The following is a 16,289-nucleotide window of genomic DNA, read 5'->3' on the forward strand; positions in this document are numbered from 1 at the left end:
ATTTTTTCTTGAATTAAGTGTTTTAAGAAAAATGTTCAAGATTTTTTTGCTTACCCCATTGGCAGATTTTTTTGCTCGTTTTGTGCACAAAATCACTTGAATTTTGTGTTTCTGGTCTAAAAACTAGACTTGTTTTCTTGGGTCGTTTTGCTCAGCAGTAGACAGCGCAAATATATTTTTTGTTTTCAGTTAAAATATCTAAAAATTCTTAAATTAAGATGCTTTTTGTTGATGAGCAAAACACCAAAGAAAATAAGTCTGGTTTTTAGACCAAAAACATCAAATCCAAGTGATTTTGTGCACAAAACAAGCAAAAAATCTGCCAATGGGGCAAGCAAATTTGTCTTGATTTTTTTCTTGAATGAAGTGTTTTAAGAAAAATGTTCAAGATCTTTTTGCTTACCCCATTGGCAGATTTTTTTGCTCGTTTTATGCACAAAATCACTTAAATTTGATATTTTTGATCTAAAAACTAGACTTATTTTCTAAATATTTTTAGTATTTTTGTCTTTTTTCAGTTAAAATATCTAAAAATTCTTAAATTAAGATGCTTTTTGTTGATGAGCAAAACAACCAAAGAAAATAAGTCTAGTTTTTAGACCAAAAATATAAAAAAATCTGCCAATGGGGAAGCAAATTTTTCTTGATTTTTTTCTTGAAATATGTTCAAGATTTTTTGCTTACCCCATTGGCAGATTTTTGCTCGTTTTATGCACAAAATCACTTAAATTTGATATTTTTGATCTAAAAACTAGACTTATTTTCTAAATATTTTTAGTATTTTTGTCTTTTTTCAGTTAAAATATCTAAAAATTCTTAAATTAAGATGCTTTTTGTTGGTGAGCAGGACAACCAGAGAGGGTGGGTCTAGTTTTTAGACCAAAAATATCAAAAAAATCTGCCAATGGGGTAAGCAAATTTTTCTTGTTTTTTTTCTTGAAATATGTTCAAGATTTTTTGCTTACCCCATTGGCAGATTTTTGCTCGTTTTATGCACAAAATCACTTAAATTTGATATTTTTTATCTAAAAACTAGACTTATTTTCTAAATATTTTTAGTATTTTTGTCTTTTTTCAGTTAAAATATCTAAAAATTCTTAAATTAAGATGCTTTTTGTTGATGAGCAAAACAACCAAAGAAAATAAGTCTAGTTTTTAGACCAAAAATATAAAAAAATCTGCCAATGGGGAAGCAAATTTTTCTTGATTTTTTTCTTGAAATATGTTCAAGATTTTTTGCTTACCCCATTGGCAGATTTTTTGCTCGTTTTATGCACAAAATCACTTAAATTTGATATTTTTGATCTAAAAACTAGACTTGTTTTCTTGGGTCGTTTTGCACAGCAAGAGGGAGCCTCTTGGTTTGAGAATTTTTGGATATTTTTTACTGAAAACAAGACAAAAATTTGTTTTTTTCTTGAAAATAATTTTTAGCAGTGTACGTAGGCTTTTAGTAAGGATCCTACGTACAGTTTTATAAATGAGACCCCTAAACTGTAAATCACGACTATTTTCTGATTTTATACGAGGACGTGATCTCATGAAATGTGTACAGCACGGGTTTACTTAGCCAGGGGAATTATTATTTTTTATTTTATTTTTTACTACAAACTGTTAAAAGTTTGTGTACAGCCGTTTCACTGTAGTTTACCCGACGCCTTTGTATTTTGACAAAGGATAAAAACATATCTGGTGTTTTTTGAGTGAAATGTTTATGTCTTGTGTATTTCAAAATAAAAAAATTTAAGTACCAGATGAGTGTTTGCAATGTTTGAAAGACAAGAAAGATAGGCTAATTTCGTCAACAATCTTCTTTATTTAGTTCCACAACACACAGACTTCTACTTCTCCATTTGTAACATAAACCAGGACTTTCTGTGAAGAAATAAAACTGCAGAGAAGGTCGTGAACGGTCCGATATCTCCAGCCCACAAAACATAGATAAGAAACTTAAATAATAAAACAATACAGTATGTTTGGCAATGAACATAATGGTGTAACGGTGAGTGACAGGCCTTTGATATTCAGAGACGTCTTTCTTATTTCTCATTAAATGTGAACTTGTTTGCAACCTTAACTGAAACAACATGACATCAGAAACAACATCATAATCTGAGTAATGCTTGAGATAATGTCCATTACAAACAAATGATATGTAATTTTAAATCCTATACGCATCATTAATAACTCAGTACAGACTCCACTGAAGATGCAGAGAGATTTGTTGCCATGGTGATGTTACACAGAGAACAGATGCTGTTTTGGCAGATTGGTGTAGTAGCCAGAACCATTTCTTACTGGACGGGGGGCTACAAGGTTTTTAATTTTAAGGTCTGTTTGTTAAGGAGGAATTATGGGGGAAATTTTGCTAATGCTAAATTCGTGCTGTTAGCTTTCTGTCGTCTTCTCTGGTTCTCATCTTCATCTTTACACATCAAGCTCGAAGCCCATGCCCACCTTGTGCCCACCGGCGTTAAAGTTTTTACCATCGATCAGAGCAGACAGAGTGAGTTTCACACCTACAGAGAGACAGAAATGCACTGTGTCATTTTTTAGTCACTTAGTTAGCTGATAAAGTAATCCGGTTATAGAGACACGTTGCTTACCTGGCCGCAGGGTCTGTGTGTAACCTACTCCAACCAGACTAGCGTTGTTTACTTTGGCCTGCAGAGAAGCACAATGAGGTCCAAATGTAATGAGAAAACATAAAAGCTCAAAGTAAAACATGTCTGATGTGTGTGAAGTTTTGAGACTTACAGAGACGGAGGAATCTTTGTCCAGCTGGTATTTAGCAGCGATGCCGAAACGCGTGTTGTTGCTGCCGGCGGTCCACGACAGATTCACGGCGGTTTCCAACTGGCTGTTTACCTTCTGGTAGATTGAGCCACCAAACTCTGTCCCATCATTACTGCACAAACACAACAACAACAACTGTTATCTTCACTGTAAATGACTGAAGATGCTTTATTGCAGGCCCACAACAAATTCAGTACTGTGCAAAAGTCTTAGGCCACCATGCCAGAATTTTGTTGTTTTTGCAATGCTATAGTGATCATATATAATTGTTTCTCAGTCTCTTTAATAGAATACATCCAGAAAATAAAGGAAATGTGTTTTATAAACTGTATAAAAATGTAAACTGATGCGTCAAGTTTTAAGGTAAACTCCCCTTTCATTTGAGCAATAGCAGGATCTCTTAAACTTAAAATTAAATCCTAATTTTAAAGAAATTAGTCTTTTTACTTTATTCTGTTAAAAAATGCTCAAGATGTGTTTAGTGCCAAGAAAGGTCACACTAAACACAGACGATGCCTAAAGAAGATGTTTAGTCTAATATGAAATTTTTTTACATATTTCCTGTATTTTCTGTTTGAATCTTAATAAAATAGATTGAAAAATAAATATGGATGGACATTAACACTTCCAAAAAAACATGTCTGGTGGCGGGCCAAGATTTTTGCACAGCACTGTATATAATTAAAGTATCACAATATTGCAAACCTACGTACCGTAATGGTTTGTGATAACGGAACGGTTTTAATACGTCAAAAGGTTACTTGTAGTTAAAGGTGCAGGGCCGCAGTCAAGATATTGAAATCATCACAAAACAAACATACCGCAATGGTTTGCAATAACCAAATTTTAATACTTCAAAAAATGTATACATAGTCAAAGGTGCAGGACCCAAATTTAAATATTGCAATATTGAAAATGATTATTGTGATGGTTCACAATAACCGAATGATTTTAATATGTCAAAAAGTTACGTATAGTCAAAGGTGCATGGCGGCAATATAGATATTAAAATTATTGCAATATTAGAGGGGGGGGGGTTTGCGACGGTTTGCAATAACAGAATTATTTTAATACATCAAAAAGTTAAGGTTAGGCAAAAGTTGCATGGCCGAAATTCAAATACCGAAATCGTCGCAATATCAAGATAATAATAATAATAATAATAATAATAATTATTATTAATTTAAAAAAATATTGCAATGGTTTGCAATAACAGAATTATTGTAATACTTCAAAAAGTTACATATAGTCAAAGGTGCATGGTTGCAATATAGACATTAAAATTATTGCAATATCGGCAGGGGAATATTGCGATGGTTTGCAATAACTGAATTAACTCAAAAAGTTAAGGTTAGGCAAAAGTTGCATGGCCGAAATTCAAATACCGAAATCATTGCAATATCATAATAATAATAATGATAATAATAATTAATTAAAAAAATATTGCAATGGTTTGCAATAACAGAATTATTGTAATACTTCAAAAAGCTACATATAGTCAAAGGTGCATGGTCGCAATATAGACATTAAAATTATTGCAATATTGGAGGGGGGATATTGCGATGGTTTGCAATAACTGAATTAACTCAAAAAGGTGAGGTTAGGCAAAAGTTGCATGGCCGAAATTCAAATACCGAAATCATCGCAATATCATAATAATAATAATAATAATAATAATAATGATAATAATAATTAATTAAAAAAATATTGCAATGGTTTGCAATAACAGAATTATTGTAATACTTCAAAAAGCTACATATAGTCAAAGGTGCATGGTCGCAATATAGACATTAAAATTATTGCAATATCGTCGGGGGAATATTGCGATGGTTTGCAATAAGAATTAACTCAAAAAGGTGAGGTTAGGCAAAAGTTGCATGGCCGAAATTCAAATACCGAAATCATCGCAATATCATAATAATAATAATAATGATAATAATAATTAATTAAAAAATATTGCAATGGTTTGCAATAACAGAATTATTGTAATACTTCAAAAAGCTACATATAGTCAAAGGTGCATGGTCGCAATATAGACATTAAAATTATTGCAATATCGGAGGGGGGGAATATTGCGATGGTTTGCAATAAGAATTAACTCAAAAAGGTGAGGTTAGGCAAAAGTGCATGGCCGCAATTCAAATACCGAAATAATCGCAAAAAAGAGCAATGGTTTGGAAAAAATATTGCTATGGTTTGCAATAACAGAATTATTTTAATACTGTAAAACGTTATGTATATTTAAACGTGCAGGGCTGCAATATAGATATTGAAACTACTGTAATATCGCAAAACACACATACCGCAATGTTTTGCAATAACCCAATGATTTTAATACTTCAAAAAGTTACGTATAGTTAAAGGTGCAGGGCCGAAAATATATTTTTTAAAAGAAAATATATTTTTTGAATTAGCGCAATATCGGAAAAATATCATTGCAATGGTTTGCAACAACTGAACTATTTTAACACCTCAAAAAATGATGTATAGTCAAAAGTGCAGGGCCGCAATATAAATATAAAAATTATTGCAATATCGGAAAACCATATTGCGGTGGTTTGCAATAACATGATGATTTTAATAGTCCAAAAAGTTACGTATAGTCGATGTTTTAGGTTGATGCAGATAGCAGAGAGACTAGTGAGACAGATGCTTTTACTTTTGTACAGAAAGAATCTGAAACGTTTTTTGTTATCTATTTTTTGTTTTTAAAACTTCCTTTTTCAAACGTAAAGCTTTATTAATTCGCTTTTATTATTAATACCATGCAGCCCTACTTTAGTGTTTGAACTCATTTAACTTCTGTAATGTTTCAGAGTAAAAAAAATGTCAACTTGCACGTTTCCCTTGCGAACTAGACGCACGAATGAGGCGGAATCGCGAATGAGGTGGAATCGTGTCTGCCGCGCTTAACGGCTCATTCGCGTTGCGAGACCTCCACATGCTCTTCAACGAGTCTTCACATTGACTTAACATTAAAAACACTCGCGCTTGACGCCTCTACCGCGGCTGGTCTGAACGCAGCATTATACTTCTGATTTGCTTTCTGACTATTTCCTTACATAGTCAGAAAGCAAATTTGGCAAAATGTTATAAATTTACATTAATCTACAGACGACAGAAAAATAAGGCTACTACCCAACAGCACTACATTGTATAATTCAACATGTTTTGTTTAATTCAAATTCTAAATTTGAGATTGTGTCATGAATTTTCTTTGGGGGGCTGTGAAAGAATGCACCCTACCACTTGTTTACAATGATGACTAAATAGTTGTTTGGCTCCTGGTAATTTCTTAACATTAGTATGTAGTTGGAAATCTCCTGCCTTGTAGCCCAAAGCAAAGTTATTCTGGACGAGTCTGGATTTGGCCGTGTCAAAAGCCAACTGATAACCAGCCAACCAGCCTTCATAACCCAGAACGGCTGCGGCGTGGATTGTGGGTCCGGCCAGGTCAAAATCTAAATCACTGCCCACGTTCATGTAGTCACGTTTATAACCCGCCTTCAGCTTAGCGCCCTTCTTCCTAAACATAACAGAGAAAAACAGAGAAAATATATTTACTGGAAACATAATGAATTTTGTGAGAACTCAGAATCATGTTTTGAGGATGTTTTCTTACCCGGTGTTGGGCACGAAAGAAGTGTCCAGGCCCAGCTTTAAACCCTTGGCCAGCTGCACAGAAACATGACAGCTCAATAACACATCCATGAACTCTTCAGAAAATCTGCTGATATGTGATGAAGATGACCTGGACTCAGCTGATCTTCCAAAGTCACTTCGGAGGTCAGAACGTTGTCTGTGTTCCACTTCTGGTTAAAACTCAAGCCAAGCTCCTGCACTTTGTACTTGGTCTCCAGATTTCCAGCCGCTTTTCCAGTATCTGTATTAGTGGAGCCACCAGTGGAGAACTCCTGAGGAGGAAATGAAAGAAGAAAACATGATCTCAAGAGAGGAAGTTTCACAATGAAGTCGTAAGATCAGAGAAGATTTTTATTCTTCGTAAATATCCCGTTTCATGTTGACTCTAAGCTGGAATGTGGGTTCACAGTAAATCATATTTCAATGACTTAAAGGGATAGTTCACTTACTCACCCTCGTGTTGTTTTAAACCTGTATGAGTTCCATATTTCAATAGTAGGAATAACTATGAAAGTCAATCCTTTATCAAAATATCTTATTTTGTGTTCAACAGAATATAGAAACTCATACAGGTTTTCAACAACATGAGGGTAAGGAAATGATAACAGAATTTTCATTTATCCCTTTAACTCTTTCCCTGTCAGCGTTTTTAAAAAACGTTGCCAGCTAGCGCCAGCATTTTTTATGATTTTTTGACAAAAGTTTAATGCCTTTCAGAAAATGTTCTTCTTTAAAGGATTGGTCGATTTTCCCAAAAAAAAATCCAGTTAATTTACTCACCACCATGTCATCCAAAATGTTTTATGTCTTTCTTTGTTTAGTTTATAGGAAGTTGTGTTTTTTTTTTTGAGGAGGACATTCCAGGATTTTTCTCATTTTAATGGACTTTAATGGACCCCAACACTTAATGCAGTTTTGGTGCAGTTTAAAATTACTGTTTCAAAGGATCCCAAACGAGGCATAAGGGTCTTATCTAGCGAAACGATTGTCATTTTTGGCAAGATAAATTAAAAAATATGCACTTTTAAAACCACAGCCTCTCGTCCTCCTCCGGTCCTGCGACACGCCAGCGCGTCCCCACGCAATACGCCATCATGTCAAGAGGTCACGAATGACGTATGCAAAACTACGCCCCAGTGTTTACAAGTGTGGAGAAAGACGATCGTTCCGATGTTGTTGTATGTGGAATGATACTAATTAAAGTCTTTGTGTCAGTTTATTGTTTAAAATGGTCCACAAATGTGCATTTCATATATGTAACATGTGACCTTTCGACGGTATTACGCAATTACGTGAGGCCACGCTGGCTCGTCACACAGATGGAGGAAGAAGAGAAACTGTGGATTAAAAGTGCATATTTTTAATGAAAATGACAATCGCTTCGCTAGACAACACCCCCATGCCTCGCCTGAGATCGTTCAGAGTCCCCCGAAACTGCAATTCCAAACTGCACCAAAACCGCCAAGTGTTGGGGTCCATTAAAGTCCATTAAAGTGAGAAAAATCCTGGAATGTTTTCCCAAAAAAAAACATAATTTCTTCTCGACTGAACAAAGAAAGGCATCAACATTTTGGACGACATGGCGGCGAGCAACCCATCTGGACCTTCTTTTTAGAAAATGGACCAATCCTTTAAATTTATAAACATACAATATATCAAATGAAAGAACAAAACCTCTAAATATATTTATATATAAATAAACGTTTCATCCTACCTTTATTCATTCATTTTTCACCTCTCATATATGGGTAGGTTTTTAAAAAAAAAACAAATTTGGAACAAAAAGCTGAAATAATTGCGTTTTTGTGAAGGACTTTTGATAGAGATCAGATTTACAGCGATGATCAAACCAAACATAGAGTTTGAACTGTTTGCCCTAAGGGGATACTTCCGGGTTTTATAAGCTTCAAATGGTGGATAATAGCAGAATTACGGATTGCCGGAAAAACTTGTCATTGGCAGGGAAGCGTTTTCTCTTCGTCAATGGCGGGGAAAGAGTTAAGGGACTCTTATAAGAGTTGTGTGTTTAGGGCCAGTGGTTTTATGTGCAGGGTTTTAACATCTTTATGTTAACCAAAATAAAACTTTATTACCAGCTTCAGGTTTTATCACCTCTTACTTCAAAACACTCATACATGTGCTGGTCACACATGATAATGTAGTTAATGTTCATTTAAATTTTAGGATCTTAGGACTGTTGTGGTAAACACTGCTAGTCTTTGGACTTTTGAGTCAATTTGCAATAAGTTACATAATACTTTAGGTCACACCAACCAATTCCTATAACAAATGCAACAGGCCCCAAAGGAACAGAAGAAAAACACAATTTGAGCAGGAACAGCAGGTCAAGAAGCGACAGACAGGATCACAGAGTCTTTGGATTAAATTGAATTTCCTGTTTTTTTAAGTCATTCTTAAAGGTCCCGTTCTTTCCTGATCCCATTTTTCAAACTTTAGTTAGTGTGTAATGTTGCTTTTAAAGCATAAATAATACCTGATAAAGCTAAAAGTTCAATGCCAAGTGATATATTTTTTTTACAGAATTCCTTTTAGTGAACATCTGGTTTGGACTACAGTCCTCTACTTCCTGGATAAATGACATCAATATACGAGTTTTTTGACTAAACTCCGTCCACAGGAATACGTCAGTCCCCACTAAGCTCAAACGGCTCTGCTAAGCTCAGCTGCTGTCGAATCACAACACACTAAACAAACGACACAATCAGAAGTCGTTACGTATTTCTGAAGGAGGGACTTCATAGAATGAGGAAGACATCAGCCCGTTTTTAGGACAGTGAAAACAGCGCTATACAGATAAGTAAATAGTGTGAAAAAAAATTAGTCTTTTACACACGAAATGTAAACATATGTTATACTGTGCACCATAAAAACACAAGAAAAACGGGACCTTTACACAGAATAACATTATAGATGAGACAGAATCAATCAAGCAGCAATTCTCCTCCTAACTCAGATTATCTGTCTGTCTTCAAACACACAAACAGCATCTGTAATCTCAATCTTACCATCTGACGGTCGCGTCCAAGAGAGATAGCAGGACAGAAAGACAGAGTTGTGCGGTTAGAGGAAAGAGATTCACACAAACATTCAGATTCGTGTTAATCACACAAACAGATTCTCATAACCTGATCAGAGATCAGAGCAGCAGAACAGAGTTCACATGTACATGAAAAGGATCAAGCATCAATACATGCAAAAGTACTACAGTTGTACCATAGTACCGTGATGAAATCAGATGGTAATACTATGGTACTTTAATTAATATATATGTCAATGACGTGACGTTAATTATTTTGTGTCCGTATGGTTCAATTAAATGTGAAAGGGTTAAAATTTCAAAATAAATTTGCAGATTACTTGCCTATATTCTCTTTTTTGAGGACCAAGACTAAAGTTTCTGTTTTGATTTCATTTTGAAAGAATATTTGCAGAAATGTCAATGTGGTATAACAAGTCTGTGTCAACTATTGTAACCATTTTTTTAAATGAAAGTATAAATATATTCATAAAAAATGTGAAATAGAATAAAATCATCTACTTTAGTTTAATATGATTTTTTTACATACCTTTTTTATATCATGTCAAAGATTATTAAGAAAACAGAGCTGTTTTCAACATATGTCAGGACAAATATTAAAAACACATAAAAAATTACATTTAGTAATAACTAATGAAATTATATTTTAAAATGACTTTTTTATGATTACGTTTACATGCCATCAAGATGGATAAATATTGAATATTTCTCATTCTTTGGCCCAATTGCTGGTTACACCATTTGACATTTTCAGGTCTATTCAGTCTTAACTTTTACAAAAATGGTGCAAATGTATTTTTTATTGCATAAAATTAACATAAATACACTATGTGCATTGAAATAAACCTGATGCATGCTTTTAAAACAAGTTTTTTTAAACATTTTTGAATTTCTCCTCTTGCCAAACCGATTTTGTCACTGACCCATATAGTACTGAACGATTATCAAGGTACATATTAGGTACCAATTAAACATGTACAAAACTACCACTGTACAACCATAATACTTTTCAGAAACATAAAATAACTCACAACTCCATTCTGAGACTTGGTCTTCAGGTCCAGTTTAATCGCTCCAAACGCTAAAAAAAGAGATTCAGTTAGAAACCTCTCTGAATTTAACTCACAGATGAGCAACAATACAGTTCAGTGTTTTTATGTCAGATTTCGTGGTCGGTGTAAAAGTGTGGCGTAAATGAATTTACACTGGATATGTACATGATTTTAAGATGTAGTCAAACATTACTTTTCAATAACCAACATTAAAGGGCACCTATTATGCCCATTTTTACGAAATGTAATATACGTTTCAGGTATGTCTAGAATATGTCTGTGAAGTTTCAGTACAAAATAGCCCACAGATCATTTATTGTACCATGTCCAAAATGAACTGCAAAAAAATGCACTGTTTTTGTGTCTGTACCTTTAAATGCAAATGAGCTACAGCTCCTCACTCCCTTACCAAAAGAGATATTGAACACTTTCAGTTAAAAAAAAATTCTGGGAATAGAGTCTGAGACAATAGTATCTCACTATTTAGTTATGGTGGACAGCATACTGTGGGTGGAAACTATGGTAATGCAGGACAATCAGTCAGTGGCTGTGGGCAGGGCTTTATCAGTGTGAGGTCACATTAACAAGAAAATTAAAACAGCATGTCTCATTTTTTAAAAATAAGAATAGGTGTATTTTTTTCCATCGTTCACTACCAACACACATTTATGTCCAAACACCTTATAAAAGTGGATTTTATCTAGAGAACAGAGTGTGTATATGTATGTAAATGATTTTCAGTACAACGATCATGTGATATTGCTTAAATCACTAATTGTTGTGATCAATATTGTGTTTCTTTGTTTGTGTGGAGATTGTGCTCAAAAGAGCTCAACAGAGAAACATCTGTAATCATATCAAAACCTTCACCCGGTCATCTGCATACAGGTCTGTATTGATTCTGCTGTCTTAACATTATCATTACAACAACTCGCTTGCCTATGGCTGAAGCCTATAATGATTCAATGAATGATATGTAATCTGCACAATATTTACTTAACACTATTTGAATACAGAAATTGACCATTATCAGTTGTTGCTAATAAGCTCAGGATCTTTGGGTGTCTGTGATCTCTCACCATAGCCTTTGCTGAAGATATCCTTGGCAGATTTGCCGAGGTCAGCATATGCTGGGGGGACGGCCATGTTTGCTGAGAGAGACAGAGAGATAGAGAAAGAAAGAGAGAGATTCAGTATGAAAGACAAAATCATACACACACTAGGAACATGTCATACATACGATGCATTCATAAACCAGTAGATCTAGTAAGAGATGACAGATCACAGATGTAGTGTCGCTGGTGTTTAAAACAATCCTTTTAGCTTCTGTGCTAGAAAGCATCAGGTATAGGCTGCTAACATCACATGTGTTAATAGATGTTACATCATAATCACACAACTACGCATGTGTACTACACGGTGTGTTTCACACGCACACAAACAGGGCTTCAAATGTTCTGGGTTCATACAGTATGTCAACATCACTGACATGAAGTTTTACACGTTTCTCAGATTGTAAAAATTCCAACCAAGCAATAAAAGTCATGAGAAGAGTCATTCTGAAGGGGGTTTAAATAAAGAAATGTAAAGCTTGTGGTTTTCTTACATCACTTATTCTGAATCTGTACATGAATGTCTCATATATTAAGATATTTACAACAGTGTGTTCTGGTCATGGCCTCACTACATAAACTTTAAAGGGACACTCCACTTTTTTCCGAAAATATGCTTAATTTCTAACTCCCTAGAGTTAAACATTTGATTTTTACCATTTTGGAATCTATTTAGCCGATCTCCGGGTCTGGCGGTACCACTTTTAGCATAGCTTAGCACAATCCATTGAATCCGACCAGACCACTAGCATCACGCTCAAAAATAACCAAAGAGTTCTGATATTTTTCCTATTTAAAACTTGACTCTTCTGTAGTTACATTGTGTACTAAGACCGACGGAAAACCGAAAGATGGGATTTTCTAGGCGACATGGCCAGGAACTATACTCCCAATCCGGCGCAATAATCAAGGACCCCGCCGCCGCAACATGACTGCAGCAGGCGCAGCGACACCACGCACTGCCCAAAAATAGTCCCCTTGGTTACTTTGGTCCCAAATGGCACACTCTGGACTTATGGACTTCCTCACAGTCCACACTTTGATGACATCATGTAGTGCAGACCTTAGGAACTCTTGACGCGAGTCCACGAGGGTGCACCGTGGTCGTATTTTGGGACAGACTCGAGCGTCAAACCAGAAATAGGTAGAGAAGTTGCCCATCAGTGTGAACTCCTCCCTTCCGTCGTCTTATTGCTCTTTCGCAAGGACTTATGGGTTGGTAAAGTGCATCGAAGCCTGCTGCAGTGTGGGCTTCACTGAAGACCGTTTTAAGGATGCAAAGGGGCGCTAATGAGCACACTTCGGAGCGTAAAAATGACAGATGGGACACCCTACGGACTCGTAGAATAAGCGAGCACGCGCAATTTAAGGCCACGAGACTGAAGTCCACATGAAGTGCGCCATTTGGGACAGGGCCTTACAATAGCAGGGGACTATTTTTGGGCACCGCGCAACATCACCGCGCCCCCCGCAGCCATGCCACGGCAGCAAGGTCCCTGACCACCACGCCAGAATGAGAGCACAGTTCCCAGCCAACTTCTATCTTTTTGTCTGTCCCAGTACACGATGTAACTACAGAAGAGTCAAGTTTTAAATAGGAAAAATATCAAAACTCTGGCTGTTTTTGGGTGCGATGCTAGTGGTCTAGTCAGATTCAATGGATTATGCTAAACTATGCTAAAAGTGGTAACGCCAGACCCGGAGAAAAGCTGAATGGATTCCAAAACTGTAAAAATCAAATGTTTAAATCTAGGGGAGCTGAAAAATGAAAACTTTTCAAAAAAAGTCGAGTGTGCCTTTAATACACAAATACAGTGAATGCAGCTGAGTTTGTCAAACCCAGAACATCTTTTCATACAATGACATCAGAGACATGGGAGTGTTTCAACTAATTCATATTTCATCTCTCTCTCGCTCTCTTTCTGACTCACCGCAGGTCTTTGGTTTACAGTGTTCACAGGGCTTACTGCTTCCCTTCACCTGTGTGTCTTTCTTCTCCATTCTCTCCTTATTTGAACTCTGCTTTGCTCTCTCAGACATGTCACTTAAAGGATTATAATTCAGAATTATACACACACAACATGTATGCGACATGCTGCAATGTGTCGTCAATGGTAAATGACATCACCTGGTACCGGCCTCGAAAGTTTTACCATGGCTCAACAAGTCACTCATCAATGTTTGTTAAATAATGCAAAAATTTGGCAATAGCTAACCTGTCATCAAAAATTAAAAAACATGCCATAACAGTGACATGGTGGCAGAAACTGCGGTTGCCATGGTAAATTTTTGCAAGGCCTGTCCTGGGTAAGAGGGGTACCAATGTCTCTTCAATCACCATGACAACCTCTAAACTCACATCTACCCTTAATAAAGAGGCATATCTCCAGGTGCTGAATCAGCATCTGTAGATCCGACACATACACACAAGTGCGTGACCTTACACCCCACCCTGATACCCCACACACACACTCTATAAATAGTGAAGACAAACTGACACGGCTGTCCCATGTGATGTGAGGCGTTACGAAATGGGAATGTTTTTTTTCAACACTGACTTCTACATATAACCTCCATAAAGGTGCAGCAAGCAATTTGTTCATGTCATATCAGTGATGCTGATGCCGATATAAAGTATGAACCACTGATACAGTAATACATGAAGAAAAATCACCTGCTGTACCTTTAAGAGACTTTACGTGACACATGCTGTACCTGCTATTCATCATTCACAAACACAACAAAGAACCAGCCAGTCATCTTCAATAACAGTCTAAGGATGGAGGATAAATAAATGCCCTTCAGAAGCCCTCCACATACAGACGCCATTAGAGAAAGTGGCTCATACACACATAAAGAATGCCTTTATGATCATGTGGAGTAAAATGGCCAAGATGTTTGCAAGATAAACAAAGACATTCATACCTACCTGACAATTCTGTTTGCCAACAGATACAGACAAAGAAAAACGTGATACAAGGCATATTTACACTGACGCAGATTTGTGCTGTATTAAGCATGCAGCTGGGCTTAGATTTTTTTTAAGATGTAAAAGTTTTGTATTTTGCAGTAACACGTGCGTGCGTGCGTGCAACCTCAATGCATTTCGTGGTATAAAAGAAAATATTTTATTTATTCTTGTTTGTGGACACAATTTCCCGCTTTTTTCAGGTCACAAATGTCTTTTTCGTGTCATTTTATGTATTGTTTTTCCTTTATTTCCTACTTTTTAAAATCATTGTCGTTTGGGCATTGTCGCAATGGCAAAAAAAATAGAGAAAAAAAGAGAAAACTATACATAAAATGACACGAAAAATAAAGTCGTGCTACGGACATGAAAAACTATTTGAAGAGTTTGGTTCCAAAACGAGATAACTCAGTTGTTTTAATTTTGCAAAAATCTTGTTTTTTTTATTGTACATTCCAATTAGCATAAATCAAACTGCAGTTGGTTTGTTTTGATTTAACCCTTAATAACTAATACAGCTTAGTAGCACAATAAAACTTTAGATTGGGTTGGTTGGTGCAAAACGCCTTTTATAAATATCCTTTCATTCTTCTACATCTATGGTTTTAAACCACATGAATTATTATATACACATTAAATTATAAAGTTTCACATCACACCTTAACTAAGTTTAACACCCTGCATGTTAACCAGTAATACAAAGACCAATTTATAGGTCCAAAATCTAGTTATGAAACTACATAAATGTTTCACTTTAGTAACATTGATATGTGTGATAGTTATAAACCCTAAAACCACGAATAACTCGTATGCGATATCATGTAACAATAGAGGGTTAAAATTTCAATCAGTTTACGAGCGGACCGTCAACAACGCAACAAAGCAGGTCGCGCAACGCTCGGCGAATCATCTAGCGTGATGCGCCGCACGCACAACGCCCATATAACGTATAACGGAACACTTCTCCGAGCCACACTTTAATTCCCTTATTATGTGTTTCACAGGGATTATAAAATATGGCGAGACGGCTTTTCACTAATATAAGTTAAATAGTTAGTGTTTCATGCGTCTTTATTCGACTAAACTGTTAAAGAATTACATAAAAACAGCATCTGTATATGTTTAAGGTGTCCTTCTGACACGTGAAGAGAAAAACTGAGATTATACGCGTAATGCTTTAATGTATGTTTTAAATGCAATATATTACAGTGATAGTCACTTGCGATTTACCAGTGATTTAATAAAGATCAGGATTTAGGTGTCACCAATGTGTCTGCGGCCCTAGAAACATACTGTCTCAAATCTTACAGTGCGTGTACAAAATAAATCTACTCTCATTTTAAGCAGGCTGTAATAAGAAGTGTTTAATATATGTGTTGTTGTGGTGCATGCAACGGTTTTTCATCGATACAGCATGCATAAGAGTAAAGACATATCGTGTCTTACCGTGTCGATGTGCGTGACCGTGTTTCTGCACTGCACAGCGCGAGAGGGCACAGTGAAGGAGACGCGAACCGCGCATGCGCAATCTTTCAGCTTTCCATTTCTTTCCAGCATTGTGTAAATAGATATGTTTAGCCTTGTTTTTTGTCTGTGTGGGTTTAAATGCCACATTATCGTGACGTGATCTATTGCTCTTTAAAAAAGCACTTTGTAAATAA

General features: G+C 35.9%; 1 protein-coding gene across 2 annotated transcripts; it reads right to left on the reverse strand.

The window, feature by feature from the left end:
• Positions 1-1,796: 1,796 nt before the first annotated feature.
• On the reverse strand, positions 1,797-16,229 carry vdac3 (voltage-dependent anion channel 3). Of its 2 annotated transcripts, XM_073868097.1 has the most exons (10): positions 16,075-16,229; positions 13,592-13,704; positions 11,628-11,699; positions 10,528-10,577; positions 6,555-6,710; positions 6,419-6,468; positions 6,092-6,322; positions 2,758-2,905; positions 2,607-2,664; positions 1,797-2,519 (listed from the first exon to the last, which is right to left on the reverse strand). In XM_073868097.1, exons 2-10 carry the CDS (start codon positions 13,698-13,700, stop codon positions 2,428-2,430), a joined length of 966 nt encoding a protein of 321 aa, XP_073724198.1. In that variant the 5' UTR covers positions 13,701-13,704; positions 16,075-16,229; the 3' UTR covers positions 1,797-2,427. The 2 variants fall into 2 exon arrangements, with proteins under 2 accessions (XP_073724198.1, XP_073724199.1); XM_073868098.1 differs by lacking the exon at positions 13,592-13,704 and having other exon boundaries at positions 16,075-16,159.
• Between the last annotated feature and the right edge of the window lie 60 nt (positions 16,230-16,289).

Source organism: Misgurnus anguillicaudatus, chromosome 5 (assembly GCF_027580225.2).
Source record: "Misgurnus anguillicaudatus chromosome 5, ASM2758022v2, whole genome shotgun sequence".
Taxonomy (NCBI): Eukaryota; Metazoa; Chordata; class Actinopteri; order Cypriniformes; family Cobitidae; genus Misgurnus; species Misgurnus anguillicaudatus.